The sequence below is a fragment of the Mesoplodon mirus genome (genome assembly GCF_964341445.2).
Source record: "Mesoplodon mirus genome assembly, chromosome: X".
NCBI classification, from domain to species: Eukaryota; Metazoa; Chordata; class Mammalia; order Artiodactyla; family Ziphiidae; genus Mesoplodon; species Mesoplodon mirus.
In genome coordinates, this window is record NC_138981.1 from 18,155,063 (window position 1) to 18,176,081 (window position 21,019).

At 41.1% G+C, this 21,019-nt stretch overlaps 1 protein-coding gene across 1 annotated transcript in view; it reads right to left on the reverse strand.

Annotated features, from left to right (window-relative positions):
* MAP3K15 (mitogen-activated protein kinase kinase kinase 15) overlaps window positions 1-21,019 on the reverse strand; it is a gene marked incomplete at both ends in the record, with an annotated part of 154,035 nt that overhangs the window by 93,976 nt on the left and 39,040 nt on the right. Inside the window, 1 exon segment of the mRNA XM_082609190.1 lies at window positions 15,730-15,869. Within this exon segment, the coding sequence (XP_082465316.1) occupies window positions 15,730-15,869 (140 nt within the window).

The following is a 21,019-nucleotide window of genomic DNA, read 5'->3' on the forward strand; positions in this document are numbered from 1 at the left end:
CTGAAAACTTCACAAATTTGATTAAATGAATCTACATATCGAAGAAGTTAAATAAATTCCAAGTAGGATAAACTCAAAGAGATCCACACCCAGATACACTGTAGTCAAAACTGTGAAAGACAGTCTTGAAAACAGCAAGAGAGACAAGTGTCTTATTGTGTACAAGGGCAACCCAATAAAAAACGTCTGACTTTTCATCAGAAACAGTGAATGCTAGAAGGCAGCAGGACAACATATTCAAAGTGATGAGAGAAAAAAAAGTGAACCAAAAATCTTATATCTAGCAAAACTATCTTTTAAAAATGGAGACGAGGGACTTCCCTGGCGGTCCAGTGGTTAAGACTCCGCACTCCCAATGCAAGGGGGACAGGTTTGATCCCTGGTTGGGGAAATAAGATCCTGCACGTTGTGTGGTGCACCCTTAAAAAAAAATCAATCTAAAAATAAAGGTGAATCTAACATCACTGAAAGTATACAAAGTCTCTAGAGAAAATTTCAACACCCTAATAAAGGATCTGAAAGAAAATCTGAGGGGAAATAAAGACATTTTCAGGTAAACAAAAACTGAGATAATTTGTTCCTAGCAGATCTGTCTTACAAAAAATATTAAAAGGAAGCTCTTCAGGCTAAAAGCAAGTGACACCAGACTAATTTTAATTCACATGATAAAAACAAAGTATGCAATATAGTTAGTTATACAGGTAATTGTAAGAGACAATATAGTTGCTAATTTCTTCTTTCTTAACTGGTTTAAAAGACAATTGCATAAGATGATGTATATAATCATATGTTGGGGCCTGTAACATATAGATATGTAATATATTTGACACTAGAAGTACAAAAGATGCAGATGGAAACAAAGCTGTATTGGAATAAGGAAATAGCACCATTTGGTAACTTGAATCCACAGAAACAAATGAAAAGAATCAGAAATGGTAAACAAACAGGTTAGTGTAACTCTATAAGTACTTATTTTCCTTTCTTCTCTCACCTTTGTTAAAAGATAATATTATACAGAGTAATAATTCTAACAAAAATACATACAAAGATTACAACTAAATAAACCTGAGTATCCATAAGAGGTAGGTAAGGTGAAGGTGCAGGAATCCAACCTATTTGGATAGAATTGTTACAGGTTTTAAAACTATTTCCAAAACAAATATTTCTGCTGAAATCTTGACAGTCTTCCTTTAGCAAACCTATTCTACCCAAATAGCACAAAAGTTAACTTTGCCCCGGTCCTGCTCTAATCCTCAATAATGAGGTGTGAAAAAAATAAGATTTTGACAAATATATGCTCTTTGCTGTCACAGGTTATGGCTCAAGTGGGCAGAGCAGCAGTGGTGGAGGCTGGTGAAAGCCTGCCCACAGCTGGAGTGGATCTGATTCTCTGAGCAAACATTTAGCCTCAGTTTGAGAAAATAAGGAGAAAGAAAGGGAACGCATGAACTCTGAAAACAACTGAACAAGTTTAATGAACAGGACTGAGGAGACAGCAGGCATCTGGAGCCTTGAGAAAGTAAAAATACTTCCTTTGAGAACATCTTTCATAAAGTGTATATAGAAGTTTAAGAAATTTTACAGAAGGAAATTGGGGCTTATGACTACATTTTAAAAAGCAATTCATAAACTTCCAAATGAAAGCACAGGCTCTTGAGTGCAGTACTTTTGTTCTTACAAAGAATAGGCCCAAACATCTTCAAATGATGGAACACATTCAGGCTTTTGTTGGTGGGGGAGACCCAAAATTAAAAAGAAAAACATTGATTAGCATAACACATGTTCAATAGCAAACCAGGCTTGGATATTTGTAATTGTTACATTTATAAATGGAAACATCTCAAGAATCCAGCCCATTAAAACAAACTTAACAAAGGCAGCTTAGTTTCCTACATAAAGGGGCATTAGAACCAGTATGCTAGGCACATAACTATGTGAACTCTTATTCCAAACACTCTTCAAGTATTTCCAAAAGGATGATTCTGATACAGTAAGTGAAGTCAGAGAGCAGAGTACAAGCCACTGGTCCCTAACACTATGAGGGTAGGGAGTAGAGGAATCTGTCCTCTGAAGCTTTTAGTTCTAAACTTAGCAACTGAGGTTTCCCAAACTACTACCATCTACAAATATCACCACAGTGAACAGTTCATCCTGAAGCATCACTAGGTTAAATAATAGGTATCTTTAAAAAAGCTCTCATTACAAAAGTGTGGTTATAAAAATGTCAAAGGGCTTCCCTGGTGGCGCAGTGGTTGAGAGTCCACCTGCCGATGCACGGGACAGGGGTTCGTGCCCCAGTCCGGGAAGATTCCACATGCCGCGGAGCGGCTGGGCCCGTGAGCCATGGCCATTGAGTCTGCGCGTCCGGAGCCTGTGCTCCGCGGCGGGAGAGGCCACAGCAGTGAGAGGCCCGTGTACCGCAAAAATAAACAAACAAACAAACAAACAAACAAATAAATGCCATAATTTTTAATGCCTGCCTAATATACCAACTCGTGAGTATATATAATGTACTTCATCATTCTATTATTTAACTTTGTTTTGAAATTTTTCTTACTATACACTGAGATGAACACCTTTGCATATGGCATCTTTACACTGTGGTCTTTTCCTAAGAATAGCTTCCCAGGAGTGAGATTACTAGAGCAAGTTTAAGGTTCTTGATATGTGTGGCCAAGTTGCTGTCAAAAAGGGTGGAACAATTTATACTCCCACTGGTAGTGTACGAAGGCACTTCAATTTAATCACTGTCTCAGGAGAGCTGGGTAGTGGGTTTTTTTTTTTCACATTTGCTAAGTTAGGTAAAAAAGAAATAGGAAGTCAGTATCATACCAGCTCAAGCATAGCAAGATAGTGGACAATTTGTATAGCCAAAGATTGAATCCCAACTCTGCTCCATACTAGATGACGACCTTGGAAAATGTACTTATCCACCCAAACCTCAGTTTTCTCATGTTTACAATGAAGACAATAATACTGTCAATTTCTTTAAGTGATAGAGGTTTAAAGATGGTCATGGCACATAGTGGACATCCAATAAAAGTATTAGCTATGTTAGATCAGACCAGACTGGGAATTCTGAACCTGGAGCTCATTAATTCTTGGGGGTCTATGAACTTGAATGAGAAAAAAAAATTCCACCTCTGTCATCATTTGCCTTTAATTGAAATGCAACAGAGCCTTCGATCAGGAATGTAGGTAACCCATTCTTGTTTTAGCAGGACATGGGACTTTGTCACTAATAGAAATCACTGAATTTTTCATGTCATATTACAGTTCCTGCAGAGATCTCAAAATAACTTTTATACTTATCACTACTCCAAAATTATGACAGTTTTCAGACTTGCTGCTTCATTTTATTATTTGAGACATTAGTAAAGGAGGACATAGATTACAATATACAACTTTAAAAATATTTTTGATAACTATATTTTAGTATAAATATAGTCATACTGAAATATAGTTGGTCTCCTTTGTAATCCTTTGTATTTATTTAAGCACTTTAAGATACATTCTGAGAAGGGGTCCATAGGCTCCTCCAGACTGACAAAGGAGTCCCAGGCCCCCAAAATGTAAGAAACCCTGCTCTGGACTCCAAGCAGATGTTTCACATAGAACAGCCTACCTGTAGCCCTAAAACATCAGAGATTCTTCAGTGGGCTTCATATATGAACATTTCCATGATAATAGTGTGAGTCCCATCCATAAACAACTGTCTGGATTCTCCAGGACAGCCCAGGAGAGCAGAGCATGTTGGGGTCTCAACCTAATTGCCCATCAGGTTCAACCATGGCCACTAACCAAGAACACGTGGGACGCACCCCCCAGCAGGCTCCTCTGCAGGCACCCTGTGCAGGAAGGTCAGCGGCCCAGGAAGGCCAGCGGCCCAGGAAGGCCAGCACAGAAACACAAGTGAAGGGGCCTCATTACACCAGCGCTTTGTTTTGTTTGTGGCTAGCATCAGCTCACATAGTTGGTCAAAAACAGCACAAGTTTTATAAATTGATTCTTTGGAGCAAATAAAATGTGTAAGAATTTACCCCAACCAACTCATGATGAGACTTTCAGCTTGACTTTCCAGGGAACATTTTAAAAGTAATGATACAAACATTTAATCGGTCAACAAATGGCCTAACTCAAAAGATAGGGGAAAAATCTAAGGCAGATGGAAGGTGGTTTAATACTACCCATGAGGTAAGCTGATTTCTGAGCACTTATGGAAGAATGCATATCTTGATTGCTGGCAGATTCAAGCTTTGGAGCTTAAATCTTGTAATACAAATGGACTGCAAATCCTTAGTGCAAACTAGAATTTAAACAGCACAGAAAATTGTTCCCAAGAAAATTTAGGGAGCAAATGCGCAAACCTAAGACAATTAAAAATTATTTAACATAACCACGTCTGACAAAGTCAGTTTATTAAGGAAGAAAATCCAGGTCAGGTACCACTCTAAAAAAAATGATTACAAGGTACAATTCTTTGTCTAGTCAGTTAAAGGAGAATTTTTAAAAATCAGCATGCATGCACATCAGGGAAATGCACTTTTTTAAGATCAATGCAAATAGCATTCTACATTGCTATCTTTCTATATTGGCCTGGTCATAAGAGGAACAAATGCATATACAGAAGCTGAGTAACAATTTCAATTGGATAATCAGACTACTGTGCCACTGAAAGGTGAATGAAGATATCCCTGCTGGAAACATGCCATGTAGCACCAACTGAGCTATTCCAAGAGTCCATCTGCTTTGTTCAAATAACACAATGGCTATCATAAAGTCAGAGGATTATTTCAGAGCTGGCACAAATCACAGTAATCACCTTATTAATAATCATCTCATTTTATAAGGGAGGAAACCGATTCCCAGCAAGGTTAACCAACTGACCCACAGATGACCACAGAGCCAGGCAAATCTCATGTCCTCCCCATCCCTTCCTAGACTTCTTGTCACTAACTGTCAATCCAGCTTAATTCTGAAATATCCTTAAATAGACACGGACATGACATACAAAACAAAATGCCCAACACCAACAGATGAGTGAATGGTGAAGTTTATGGTATGTGAATTACATCCTAAAGAAAATAAATGGGTATCATGGGACACTAAAGACTTATTCAGTTGGTAGGCAGAATTAAATATTTCTATCTCAGTTCTGACATTGGCCCTGTGAAATGTGACATTACTCCTGTGATATTCAAGAGATACAGAGAAAAGTTTTATGGTTCACACCTCCAGAGTATTCCAACTTATTTATTTATTCAGAGTACTCCAATTTAAAAGAGAACACAGACCACAGGCATGAAGGGGAAAAAAAGACAAAAAAAGACTTGAACAGAGAACTTAAGATGAGGCAGAAATAAAAAATAGCTATACAAATGAAATAAATATTCAAAGGGCAGAAATTTTTACATAAATCACATTCAATGCATAAAATAAAATTCTCCCTCTCCATCTACTATGAGAGCTAGCCTTCTTGTTTGAAATTGAGTCTTCACTAATAAAAGTGGTAGAAATTCTGATTCTGAATTCAGAAAACCCAAAGGATATGGAAAGTAGAAAAGAAATTTAATTGCCTTTTTACCTAAGTGTCCCTAAGCAATCTACATCATCCTTGGTAATTTTGGATCCCAAGCCAAAGCAAAATGAAGAACTGAGGAAGGCAAGAGGGCAGGACCAGGGGAAATTCTGTTATTCTAAACTTGAGGCCTCAGTGTGCTTGTAAGCCAGGTAAAAGACTTCCAGTATTGTAGGCAATACCCCCAATACTGTCAATGTCTGTTTCTCAAAGAAGTTTCACTTCACTGGGATCATAGAGATAACTATTTTGATGGGAACAATGAGTTTCTTTTAAATCTCATTGGCTTTCCAGAGGAAAAAAATAATTACCTAGTCCAGAGGTGAAGAACCAGATTAGTTTGTTTTTTTTTTTTTTTTTTTTTCTTTTTGCGGTATGCGGGCCTCTCACTGTTGTGGCCTCTCCCGTTGCGGAGCACAGGCTCCGGATGCGCAGGCCCAGCGGCCATGGCTCACGGGCCCAGCCGCTCCGCGGCATATGGGATCCTCCCAGACCGGGGCACGAACCCGTATCCCCTGCATCTGCAGGCGGACTCTCAACCACTGCGCCACCAGGGAGGCCCCAGATTAGTTTTTTAATAAGGTGTTTTTTAGTAACATGATCCTAGCTTGGAAATTTAACTCTGCTTTTAAAAAACCATCTCCGATCTCTGGCCTTAGGACATGACAAATGAAAGCAAAATCTAGTTTACTTTGAACAATTTCTTCTACAAGTATTGGGTGGAAAACCTCATCTTCTGCTAGTAATTTTCCTGGGGGACAAGGAAGGTTTATGTCCCCATGCTTCCTCTCTGGTGAGGCTACACACAGCTTCCAAATAATTTCCCACCAATTCAAAGGAAAAAATTATTTCTGTGCATCTCAGCTTTCGAGGTACATGCTTAGTCTTGGGGTATATATGATTTACATATTTCTCAAGTAAAATGATTATAAGGTGGTGGACACTCAGGCGTACACCCACATCCCCCCTTCAAGGAAGGACGTGCTGCCCCAGCTACCAGGAGCATTGTAGCTCTCACCCCTGCTGTCAGCCCCTTCTGGAACTGCCTCAGCTGCAGAGAGCACTTCACTCAATGTCACTCTCCTTCCAGTGAGGGATGGATACAGGAGAATAAAGGCCTGGCCATCCCATCCCAACTCAGAACTACTCCAAAAGGTCATTACAGCTCAGAGCTCCCCAGGGGGGATCGGCCAAGGCTGCCACTGAGCCTGCATCCCAGTTGGATTTCTCTCCCTTCCCAGTCCTGCTTCCTGCCCTCCTCTCCCTCAGAGGTGATCCCAAGGGCACTCCTCAATAAATCTGTTCACTAAACTCAGTCTCAGAGTCTACTTCCTGGGGGGAATCAACCTGCAAAATATAACGACGTAACTTTGAAAGTATGGTTATATTTACAAAGGAAAATTAAAACAAACAGAGAATACCTGTGGACTATGTACAATAATAACAAACTACCAGGAAGTTCCAAGGTTTCATAGATAAAGTAGTCTCTTGGGGTTGGCTATATTTTCACTCTTGTTTTTGATTGTTCATCATATAAATATGTCTTCTGAAGTGATAAAATGCTGAAAGCGTCTATCTTTGTTATCTCTAAAGCAGTAGAAGATAGCCTAAGAATGAAAATGGATGAAAATAATGTATGAAAAAAAGTCATTTTTATGGATCTCTGATCAAAAGCTGAATTACATTTTAACTCAAATACTGAATTACAAAGCAAAATATGATGTGTTAAAGATTTCTGTGAAAGGTATTTCTTTTTAAAGTTTTTTTTTTAAATTTACTTATTAATTTATTTATTTTGGTTGTGCTGGGTCTTAGTTGCGGCAGGTGGGCTCCTTAGTTGCAACACATGGACTCCTTAGTTGCGGCATGTGAACTCTTAGTTGCAGCATGCATGTGGGATCTAGTTCCCTGTCCAGGGATCGAACCTGGGCCCCCTGAATTGGGAGCGTGGAATCTTAACCACTGTGCCACAAGGGAAGTCCCGAAAGGTATTTTTTAAAAACAAATCTTGAAAAGGAAATTAAGAAAACAATTTCATTTACAAGAATATCCAAAGGAATAAAATATCCAGGAATAAATTTAACTGAGAAGGTAAAAGACTTGTACACAGAAAGCTATAAAACATTGCTGAAAGAAATTAAAGGGGACCTAAATAAATGGAAAGACACCCTGTGTTTTTGGATTGGAAGACTTAATATTGTTAAGTCTTAAAGTGATAAACAGATACAATGCAATCCCTATCAAAATTCCAATGGCCTGTTTTGTAGAAATGGAAAAGTTGATTCTCAAATTCATATGGAACTGCAAGTGGCCCCAGATGGCCAAAACTGTGTTGAAAAAGAAGAACAAAGTTGGGGGAATCAGATTTCCTAATTTCAAAATGTACTATAAAGGTACAGCAGTCAAAACAGCGTGGTACCGGCATAAAGGTAAACATACAAGTCAACGGAATAGAATTTCAAGTCCAGAAACAAACCCTTACATTTATGATCAGTTGGTTCTGACAAAGGTGCCAAGAAAATTCAATGGGGAAGGAATAGTCTTTTTAAGAAATGGTGCTGGGACATCTGGATAGCCACATGCAAAAGAAAGAAGCTGGACCCCTACCTCACACCAGACACAAAAATTACCTCAAAATGGGTCAGAGAAATAAATGTAAGAGCCAAAACTATAAAACTTTAAAAGGAAACATAGGAGTAAATTCTTCGTGACCTTGGATTAGGCTAAGAGTTCTTAGGTACAACAGCAAAAGCATGAGCCATAAAAGAAGTAATTGATAAAGTCTCTGATAAGAGCCTTGCTTCCAGAATACACAAAGAACTCTACAGCTCCACAGTAAGACTAAAAAATCCAACTAAAAATAAGCAAAAGACTTGAATAGACATTTCACCAAAAAAAGACTATGAATGGCTAATAAGCACATGAGAAGATGCTCAACATCATTACCCACTAGGGAAATACAAAACGACAATAGGATACCACTCCATACTCACTAAAATGGATATAATAAAAAGACAGACAATACCAAGTATTGATGAGGATGTGAAGAAGCCAGACCTCTCATTGCTGATGGAAATGTAAAACGGTACAGCCCCCTTGAACATTATTTTGATAGTTTCTTACAAAGTCAAACATATATTTACTATATGATCCAGCAATTCCATTCCTAGGTATCCACCCAAGAGGAATGAAGACATATTTGCAACACAAAGGCTTGTACTTGAAAGTTTGTAGCAACATTATGAATAATAACCAAAAAGTGGAGACAATCCAAATGTCCATCAACTGGGGAATATATAAATACAACGTGGAATATCCATACACTTGAATACTTCTCAGTAATAAAAAAGAACTACTGATACTTGCTACATCATGTGTGAACCTCACAAACATCATGCTAAGTGAAAGAAACTAGATGCAAAAGACCACATTATTGTATCCTTCCATTTCTATGAAAAGTCCTGAAAAGGTAAATCTATAACACATAAAGCAAATTAGTGGTTGCTTGGGGCTGGGATGGGAACAGGCATTGTCTGGAAACAAGTATATTTTGGGGTGATGGAAATGCTCTAAAACTGGGTTGTAGTGATGGCTGCACAACTCTTAAAAATCACTGAATTGTGTGTACACAGGTGCATTTTACGGTATGTCAATTATACCTAAATAAAGAGTCTAAAAAATACCCCCTGGAACACGAGACTATGAGCATCAGCTGAAAAAGAGGTGAGCACAAAAAGTGATACTATGTTGCCAAAGAACAGAAGGGCCCAGAAGGGCTGCAGGTCTGGTCCAGCCCAAAGCCTAGAGATTGGCTTCCCATCCTTTACATCCCTGCAAAGCAACTCCTAAAAATGGCAGCAAATGTAGCCATCTGTGATGGCTAATTTTGTGTATCAACTTGACCGGCTACAGGGTGCCCAGATTAAACATTATTTCTGGGTGTGTCTGTGAGAGTGTCTCTGAATGAGATGAGCATCTGGGTCAGTGGACTCAGTCAAGTAGACTGCCCTCCCCACTGTGGGTGGGCATCATCCAATCCACTGAGGCCTGACCAGGACAAAAGGCAGAGGAAGGAGGAATTCGCCCTCTTTTTCCTGCCTAACTGCTTGATCTGGGACACCTCATCTCATCTTCTCTGATCTACACCATCGGCTCCCCTGGTTCTCAGGCCTTTGGACTTAAACCGAATTACACCACTGGCTTTCCTGGGTCTGCAGCCTGCAGATGGTAGACTGTTGGGCTTCTCAGCCTCCATAATTACGTGAGGTAATTCCTCATAATAAATATCTCTATCTCCCTCTTTCTATATCTCCAATTGGTTCTGTTTTTCTAGAGCAGGGGGCCCCAACCCCTGGGCCGCGGACCGGTACCAGTCCATGGCCTGTTAGGAACCAGGCAGCCAGGCAGGTGAGCGGCAGGCAAGTGAGTGAAGCTCCGTCTGCCGCTCCCCACCGCTCCCCATCGCCCGCATTACCGCCTGAACCATTCCCGACCCCCCCGCCCCCGCCTGTGGAAAAACTGTCTTCCACGAAACCGGTCCCTGGTGCCCAAAAGGTTGGGGACTGCTACTCTGTAGAACCCTGGCTAATACACTACCCCTCTACCAAATGAAGCCGAGTTCCATACATTATCAGGCACAATTCTAGAAACATAAAATACTCCCTGAAGACAGAGATCTCAAAGCATCTTGGTTTCCATATATTCATAAATCACTTCAAGCACCCAGCTGCATGTTCAGTGTGTGGCATTTAATCTGTACCTGACTCACAGGACTTTATAATTCACCAACTACAACTATGTTGTATCTCTCTTTCTTAAAGCTATCCAATTATCACAGACCCACAATTTCATCAGATTCTCTCTCAAAACCTCTGGTGTTACACGATCCATACCCCTGCTCCCAAGCAGCATTACCTCCATCCATGTGGAGGGGCCAAGAGAACAAACTCTTCTTAAATGTCAGCTGATTTACTCTGACACTCTATTTCAATGTTTAGTCACCATTACTTGTGAGATGTCCATTCTGCTGACCCCAGCCTTTTTTCAGTTTGCCCTACTTCCATGACATCTGGAGTAGAAGTAACCGCTCCCCTGCTTCCTGAAAAGGGACAACATTTAAAAATGACCATGAACAATACCTCCTGAGGTTTGCTTCCCTTCGACTTTTCCTCTTAGGTGCTATTTTCAACCCTTCCAGTCACCTCTGGTCCTTTATTTTGTTCTCCTGAATGCCTCTAAATTTTCATACCCCATCAAGCATGACAACCAGTCCTGGGCACAGAGTTCTAAAGTGATGCCAAATGCAGCAGAGAGATTCATTGCCAAATCGTTTAGAATAAGTTCATTCCTAAAAAACAAACAAAAGCCTAGGGAGAATGATGCTGCGGTAGAATTACCAAGAATGTGAAGGAATTCCTGGGTGTTTAGACAAGGGAGAACATACCAGAAGGGAGGGTATGTAGTAGAATGGTAACAGAATGACACTAAGTCTCCCCGAGAACAGGATTTCTAGACTCCGACACAACTAACAGTCAGGATGTAAAAATAAAGAGTTTTCTTCCTTGCACCTTGCCTGAACGTAATTCTTGTTTTAAGGATTAACTGCTTCCTAGACATTCCTTGTATTAAACCCAAGTTACGTCTTTTCACTTGTACAACAAATATGGAACACGGACAATGAGTGCCGGAAGATATCTATGAACGAAACGACAGAGTTCAGCCTTTTCATTTTACTGACGAGGGCGCTGAGGATTGGGGTGGGGGATGGAACGACTGCCCAAAGTTACTAAGACACAGAGCTGGGACTACGCCCTGTGCCTCCCAGCCTCAGGCCCAATCTCCTTTGACTGGCTTCCTGTCTCCAAGAAGGAGGTAATTTAAGAAATCAAGATCTAGAAAGAACAGGAAAGAGCCCATAAGTGGGCAGTATTATCATGTAAATGGGACCAAATGAAGTGACAAATCTTCCCATTTCTTTTCCCAAGAAAACCACCCTGATGCCTTATTTTCAGGTCAGCTTATTAAACCCACACTCCAGTGGTAATGACATAAACTGTACTTGTTCTGTTTCTAGAATTTCATCCTCGGGCTTGGAGGAGGAGAGTCAAGGCTTCCACCTCCGGCAGGGAGCCCTGCCTGGGTCCTGGGGAAGCCTGGGCCCCTCAGCTGCAGGGTGGGACCTTCTGTGGAGGGGGGGCGTCACGCCACGCTCCGGCTCCCCTGCAGAGGGAGCCTTCAGGAGACCTCTACCTCCTGGGCCCTTTTCACCCTCTCCCTCTGGGAACTCCAACCGGACTAGGAAAACAGGCAAGAGGCCCTGCCCTTCTAGAAGGGTCAGTGGCTGAGGGCCAAAGGGAAGAAAGAACTGTCCTTAGGCTAGGTCACAATTTCTCGGAGGATGGGCAGTTTTTTGGGTGGGGGGCATTCAAAGGTACAGGATAACCGTGGCACTATTTCCAAGGACATGATCTTATTTGAATGATTTTAGGGTGGGGGAGGGTTTCATGATACAAGTCAAACCAAAACGGTGTTATCACTGTGTCACTGCAGGACCTTTTAAGTCACGTCAGGAGACACTAGCACATAAATGGAAAGAAGTGGAATTCCATCCAATGGAAAGAAGTGGAATTCCATCCCGCTTAGCACATAAATGGAAAGAAGTGGAATTCCATCCCGCTTAGCACATAAATGGAAAGAAGTGGAATTCCATCCCGCTTAGCACATAAATGGAAAGAAGTGGAATTCCATCCAATGGAAAGAAGTGGAATTCCATCCAATGGAAAGAAGTGGAATTCCATCCCGCTTAGCACATAAATGGAAAGAAGTGGAATTCCATCCCGCTTAGCACATAAATGGAAAGAAGTGGAATTCCATCCCGCTTAGCACATAAATGGAAAGAAGTGGAATTCCATCCCGCTTAGCACATAAATGGAAAGAAGTGGAATTCCATCCAAGTGGAATTCCATCCCGCTTAGCACATAAATGGAAAGAAGTGGAATTCCATCCAATGGAAAGAAGTGGAATTCCATCCCGCTTAGCACTTAAATGGAAAGAAGTGGAATTCCATCCAATGGAAAGAAGTGGAATTCCATCCCGCTTAGCACATAAATGGAAAGAAGTGGAATTCCATCCCGCTTAGCACATAAAAGGAAAGAAGTGGAATTCCATCCCGCTTAGCACATAAATGGAAAGAAGTGGAATTCCATCCCGCTTCTTTTCAGCTTGTGGCAGGGAACCTTGGGCTAGGCTCCCACCTTAACTGCGGTGTAAGTTCATGTCTCTTTGTTGTGAGGGAAACTGTGGTGGGAAGTATGGAGGCACTGGCTCCAGCAGAAAGAATCCTGGTGGTCCATAGGAGCACCGACCCAGCTCAAAGACAGCCGGGTGGTTGCAGGCTCAAAGTCCTAGCGTGTAACGAAGACCAAGTACACCTGCCTGACCTTGCCCTCTGCCCTGCACCCTGGGCAGCTGAGTGGGGCTGATCCAGCTGGCGGCTTGAGGGGTAGGGGTTTCTAGGTGTCCCCCCTAGAAACACAACCAACAGGTACAATTAGACATCACTTGGCTATCTGTGGGATTTTCAGGCAAGCATTTTATATGTTTACATTCACAAAGTTAAAAATCTGAAAATACAATGCTTACTGTGTTTTTCTGAGTTACTATATCCTGAAAAGATAGGATCAATATAGCTTTTTTCCAAAACAGTTAATTTCCATAAGCACTAGTAAGCACTTTGTGCCCATGCCATCATCTGGCACCCATTTTAGAGCAAGAGTTAATCATCTGAAACCTCCCCCTGTAAAAAGTTTCAAAAAGAATGGGCCTCGAAGAAATGTAAAATTCATGTTCTAAGGAAAATTTATCATGATTGGTTAGCTTTGGAATTCCCGGGGGACATATATGGTTATAAGGATTTTCCCATAGCAATGGCAATGCTTCTGTCCAAAGATATTTTGAGATTCAAGTTCAGGGCTCTGAATGCCCTGCACCTCGCCTTCTCAGTGACAGCAGTGAAGCGCATGCGCAGCCCATGGTAACCTCGGGCCTGGAACCATTTCTTGAGTCATCAGTGTGAAGGCTGCAGGCCACGCCCCGCCCAAGTCAGTCTTCCTACAGAAGGGGTGTTGCTGACACGATTCCTGACACCTCACTAGAGGTATTATGTTTATACATATTCACTATAGGAATTTTCAAACTCAAACTCAGTGACAACAGTTTTAGTCGGTTAACTTAGCGTAATGGTTATGCAGCCCTTGACTGTATCATTTATGCGCTGCAAGCCATTTGCTGAAATAAGAAAACATAATTAAACAGCTGTCCCCGTAAAATGTGTTTTACGTGTTCTGAGATTTCTATTTTCTGACAAGTGCAGATCGCTTCTTCTGGCGTCAGATATAACTGAGTACCCATTTGTTTTAGGAAGTATTTTTCCATATCATTAAAAATTAAAACTTATCTAGGTCATGGGACTTTCCAGAGGAGTTCACTAATGCACAAATGAGAAAAAAAATTTTATTGAATTGGGAAAAAATACATTCTAGTTTCATGTTTCTCATCAAAATACAGCTTAATAATCTACCCTTTCACATTTTCTAATTCTAAATATTTCTAAGCATAACCACTTTAGTGAATATCAGTAAAAGAAAAAAAAATCTAAATATCTAAAGTAATTTAGATTGGTTTATAGCCTGTTGGGAAACTATTTTACAACATAAAGTATAATAGCAAAACAGTTTCTTCTTCCACTGTCACATGAATGACTCTTAAAATACAGGACTGTGCTAGGATGAGAGAGGACACACCTATATAAGGTGTATGTGATATATTAACACATAAAGGTTACACATAGGTAGTATTAGTATTAGAGATAGGTAGTATTTCTACCAGGAAATAATCCCAAATTGTTACAGAACCTAGAAACATCTGGTTAATATTAAACCTTAAGAAACACAAACAAAAATGTCCAATTTGCCATCACAAAATTGTGTCATTTATATACTAGCGACTTTTAATGCTAAGGTAGCTGAACATTTAGAAATGACGTCCAGGAAAGCTAACTCTGAACCACTAGTTCTCACCTCTGGTTGCATATTTGGGAGGTTAAAAAAAATCCCCTAGAGATTGTGACATAATTGATCTTGGTGTGGCCTGAGTACTGGGATATTTACAAACCCCCCAAATGATTCTAAAGTGCAGTCAAGGTTGAGTAACACTGCTGTAAACAAACTAATCTTTTATTCCTGAAATGATTTAACATAGACCAGGATTTCCTGGCTAATGTTAAGATATTAAGCAATATTAATATTAGCTAAATTTTGTAATAACTCACATCTGACCTTCACATTTTACAAACAGGAGCATTTTTAAAAGTACTGTTATCCAAAAAAGCTTGTATCAAATTCGCAAAAATACATTTAAAAATTCTCAATAATTACTGAGCTGTGTATGAACACACAAGTTTTCAGTTTTGCTTGGCTTTAAACTGGGGAGAAAAAAATGACAGATTAAATACTGATTACATCTGTGCTAAACGTTTCTACCCATTTTGGTAACTGTTAAACATCTTCCTATTATTATCCAAGTTGAGGTTTTTTTTTTGTTTGTTTTGTTTTTTCAGTACGCAGGCCTCTCACTGTTGCGGCCTCTCCCATTGCGGAGCACAGGCTCCAGACGTGCAGGCTCAGCAGCCAGGGCTCATGGGCCCAGCCGCTCCGCGGCATGTGGGATCTTCCCAGACCGGGGCACGAACCCGTGTCCCCTGAATCGGCAGGCGGACTCCCAACCACTGCGCCACCAGGGAAGCCCAAGATTTTTTTTTTTAATGTGCAGGTTTGGATCAAATTGCCCAATAGAGGATTCAAAGTGCTGTGTTTGCTTCAACAGAAACTAACAGAAGTTTTTGCCTTCACCTCCCCAATGAGCTTAGAAATATTCAAGTTGCCTGCAAACGCACATCTCTAGCACATACGCTCACACAGAAGCCAGGAAGTCACCTGTGTGAGCCAGAACCTGGGGTGGGAAGGAAGGAACTGCACAAGCAAATCTTTCTTGTTTTTCTCCAACCTCCTCTGCTACATGTACATTTCAACTGAACACACAATACTGCTTTCCCAAAACAAAGTATTCAGGAGAAGGTGGACAATACTCTTTACCTTCAATGAAAGAGCAGTGTCAGCATCCGTGTCGTGGTACAGGATCACATTACTGGCCATGTCAAAGCTTTCACGGACTCCAAGATGGCAGAAGAGGGAAGGCTGTCTGGAGACATTGCTCATGTCCACCACGGCAACGTCTGAGATGAACAACGAGGGGACAAGGTCGGGGGAGAGAGAGGTGATCTACTTAATCTACTTTGTGATGATCGCCAATGGGGAGCTGCTACAATTTGTATTTCTACCATCAGCCTTTTAGGTAAAGCAGAAGTAAGGAATGATTTGATTAAAATTACCCCCATGAACTGCGGAAGAAAAGCAACATGAATAAAAACTAAAAACCAAAAAACTCTTCCTTCTTCAAAGTGCTGAGAACATAGTCTCACTCAAAAATTGCTGGTGGATTTATTTTAAATGTTATTTTTATTAGGAAATTTATCATATCCAAAGAATATATTTAGCTTATATATAAAGTATTAAGTATAATGAAATGAAAAACCATGCACCCACCATGCAGCCCAAGACACAAAGCGCTATCTGTACTGTCAGAGCTCCACATGCCTCCTCGTAATCACGTCTCTCCCTCCTGCCCAGAGAACGCCTCCATCCTGATCTCTGCATTTATCAGTTCCCTGCATATATCTGTATATGCATATTATATATTATTATAATTATGAATTCCTAAACAGTATATTGTTTAGTTTTGTATGCCTTTGAACTTTATATAAATAGTATCATACTGTATATATTCTTTGACTTGCTGGTTTTTGGTGTGAAACAACCAACTTGTATGTCTACCTCTAAGTTCATGCATTTTCACTTCACATGATTTCTTCTTTTCCTATTTCAAACTGTTGTAATGAACATTCCCGCACCATGCTCCTGGTTCATATGTCACCATCAAATGGATGGCACAGATCACATGCCCCTGGAATTGTGTCCTAGAGAGACTTTAATCAAAGAGGGGTGGGAGAGGGAGGGTGGGAGGGAGGGAGACGCAAGAGGGAGGAGATATGGGGATATATGTATATGTATAACTGAGTCACTTTGTTATAAAGCAGAAACTAACACACCATTGTAAAGCAATTATACTCCAATAAAGATGTAAAAAAAAAAAACAGAGGGGCAACACAGACCATCAATAAAGAACAAACTTAAATTTGCCTGGTAGCATTGGACACCATTTCAAGTCTAGTCATTTTCAAGAGAGTATCAGAGCTCCAAGTTTGACTGGACTTTCTCCACAATGTACAGCAGAAATTTGGGGAAATAGGGCCCAAACTTATGCTTGTGCTGCTGTGACCTCACAGGAAGTCACTGAAAATCTCAATGAAACAGAACAGAGGCGAGGTGAATAGGGACGTGAGGAAACAAAAAGGCAGAGAGATGCTGCATCAGCACCAGGCACCACTGGGAGACCTGAGACCGAGCCTTGTTAAGTCCTGGGTGGGCCTTTTTATTCCCTAATTTATGGGTTGCCTGCTCTATGCCAGGCACTGTGCTTGGTGCCAGGGACAGAAGTGTGAACAAGGCATAATCCCTTTCCTCGAAACCATGTTTAATACAACGGAGACGACGGGAAGGAAGCAGTGGTTACAATCAGGGTAGGGAAGGCTAAGATGAGGGGAACAGTGACAGAGGCACCCCTGGGGGGCAACGAACCCACACTCAGGTGGAGGGCAGTCAGGGAAGGCTGAAAGCATGTGAGCTGTCTGGAGCCTGAGGGTCCATATGAGTCAGGAAAACTGGGGAGAGGATGGGCGGATGGAAAGGGAGGGAAAAAGCATTGCAGGAAGAGAAGGCAGCAAGTGCAAGCCAGAGGTCAGGGGGGTGTACATGTTGGGGCCACTGCAAATCATTTCACAGGACCAGAACACCTAAGGAGATGAACCTGGAAGGGTTAGTAGGTGCCAGGCAGGTGAAGGGGTGTGAAGGCCATGTTAAGAGGGCTGGACACTAGCTTGAGACAATGGAAAACCTATGGAAGGGTGTGGGGGTTTTTTTGTTTTTTTAATTTTCATTATGGAAAATTATAAACATATATGTAAAAGTAAACAGAAGAGTATAATGGAACCCCTGTAGCCCCCACTTCCCTCAACAATTATCAACTCGGCCAGCCTTGTTTCATCTCTACTGCCGTCCACCCCACCCCCTTCCATATAATTTTGAAACAAATCCCCGGTATCATATAATTTCATCTCCAAATACTTCAGTATGTTTCGTTAAAAGAACTCAAAGGAAAAAAAAAAACAACAAATAACCACAGCATCAATGTCTCATCGTTATTTAAAAAAAAATAATCATGAAGGGCTTAAACAGGAGACTATCATATCCAAATTCACCCTTTAGAGGTTACTGCTCAAGAAAGGACAAATGTATATGCTGAGGAAATGCTTTTTACTAACCAGCCTGGTTAATTTATCTCAAATGGATACCTGGTCCCCAGAGACATCTGCTCAGCGTCCAAACCACACTGCAGCTGAATAAATGAGACATTCTGCCCGCAGGAGTTTTCCCTGGACTCTATTACCTTCTCAAATGAAAAAGAATATGTTTCCTACTAATGTTACTAGGAAGTGGCAACACAGATGCTAATTCCAAGGCGTGGGGACTTCTATAATTAGTTAACAAAGGACAGGAAGCAAATGGAGGAAGACAAAGGAGAGTGCTGGGAAGGGGGAGAGCAGGGATGAAGGCCGGCAGCCCCCCCATCCTGCAGACCATTTTCACAGGAAACCTGCAACTTGGTGGAGTAGCCTGTAGCCAAGTAGATTAAATTTTAATCTGGTGACATGAGTTCCTGCTTTCCTCTGCCCTCTCAATGCTCTGTGCTGAGACCTGTACACTGGCCTCACCACGTCCACTAAGGAGCCCCTCCGTGGCTCCACCAAGGGTTGGGATGGAGATTTTTCTTGGTGCCTCATTAAAACAGGACAGACTGAAGCAAGATGGCTACTGAGTGACTCAGGGGGGAAATGCTGGACACGTGCTGGATTCCAGTCCTGAGCAGGACAGCACGGGACTTCATCACGCTACCTCAGAAAGGAAATCCTATTCAAAAGGCAGGGTTGGGCAAAGCTTTTGCACAGTGAACTGCTAAGGAAAAAAGGGCAGAAACAAAGACATGTTTGCTGGAAAATGGGCAAGATAGTTTCACGTCATCTTACTTAATCTTTGCAACAACGCTGAGTACTCCCCAATCCCGGGAGCGCGCAAGGGCCGCTGTGCCTGCACATCCGTATCAGTGGGATAATGGCCAGCACACGCTGAGGAAAGAGGCAGCAAGCATCCAAACTTAACAGCCACTCAATTCCGGAAAAGAGGGTGGAGTGGACAGACTTGAGCTCATCTTCTCTCACAAAGACACCAAAACCACAAGTAACTACTGAACAACCATTGACAAAAAAGACTGGAAGTTACCAAAAAAGATTTTTTACATTCAAAGACAAAAAAGAAGCCACAATGAGATGGTAGGAAGGGCACTTTCGGAACATAATCAAATCCCACACCCACCAGATGGACAACCCACAAACTGGAAAATAATTATATTGCAGAGGTCCTCCCGTAAGAGTGAGAGTCCTGAGCCTCTGAGTGAGGTCTCAGAGACCTCTGGGACAACATTAAATGGACCAACATTTGCATCATAGGTGTCCCAGAAGGAACAGAGAGAGAGAAAGGGCCTGAGAAAATATTTGAAGAGATTATAGCTGAAAACTTCCCTAACATGAGAAAGAAAACATTCAACTTAAGTCCAGGAAGTGCAGAGTCCCATACAAGATAAACCAAGGAGGAACACACCGACACACATATTAATCAAACTGACAAAAATTAAAGACAAAGAAAAAATATTAAAAGCAAGAAGGGAAAAGTGACAAGTAACATACAAAGGAATCCCCATAAGGGTATCAGCTGATTTTTCAGCAGAAACTCTGCAGGCCAGAAGGGAGTGGCATGATATATTTAAAGTGATGAAAGGCAAAAACCTACAACCAAGAATATTCTACCCAGCAAGGCTCTCATTCACATTCAACAGAGAAATCAGAAGTTTTACAGACAAGCAAAAGCTAAGAGAATTCAGCACCACCAAACCAGCTTCACAACAAATCCTAAAGGAACTTCTCTAGGTGGAAAAGAAAAGGCCAAAACGAGAATCAAGAAAATTACAAATGGGAAAGCTCACCAATAAAGGCAAACACAAAGGTAGGAAATCATCCACACACAAATATATCAAAAACAGCAATCATGAGAAGAGGAGAGTACAAATGCAGGATATTGGAAATGCACTTGAAAGTAAGAGAACAGCAACTTAAAACGATCTTGTACATATACAGAATGCTATATCAAAACCTCATGGGAGGGGATTCCCTGGTGGTCCAGTTGGTAAGACTCCGCACTCCCAATGCAGGGGGCCAGGCCTCTATCCCTGGTCGGGGAACTATATCCCACAGGCATGATGCAATGAAGAGTCCACATGCCGCAACTAAAGACCCTGCATGCCACAAATAAGACCTGGTGCAGCCTAAATAAATAAATAAATATTTAAAAATAAACCTCATGGGAACCACAAACCAAAAATCTACAATAGATACACATACAAAAAAGAAAAAGCAATCTAAACACAACACTAAAGACAGACATCAAATCACAAGAGAACAAAAGACGAAGGGAAGAAAAAAAGACCTTGAAAAACAAATCCAAAACAATGAACAAAATGGCAGTAAGAACATTCCTATTGATAATTACCTTAACCGTAAATGGATTAAACGCTCCAACCAAAAGACATAAACTGGCTGAATGGATACAAAAACAAGACCCGTATATATGCTGTCTACAAGAGATCCACTTCAGATCTAGGGACACATACAGACTGAAACTGAGGGGACGGAAAAAGGTATTCCATGCAAATGGAAACCAAAAGAAAGCTGGAGTAGAAATACTCATATCAGACAAAATAGACTTTAAAATAAAGAATGCTCCAACAGACAAAGAAGGACACTAAACAATGATCAAGGGATCAATCCAAGAAGATAACAATTGTAAATATATATGCACCCAACACAGGAGTACCTCAATATGTAAGACAAATGCTAACATCCATAAAGGAGAAATCAACAGCAACACAATAGTGGGGGACTTTAACACCTCACTTTCATCAATGGTCATCCAGACAAAAAATCAATAAGGAAACACAGGCCTTAAATGATGTTAGACCAGATGGATTTAATTGATATTTATAGAGCATTCCATCCAAAAGCAGGAGAATACACTTTCTTCTCAAGTACACATGGAA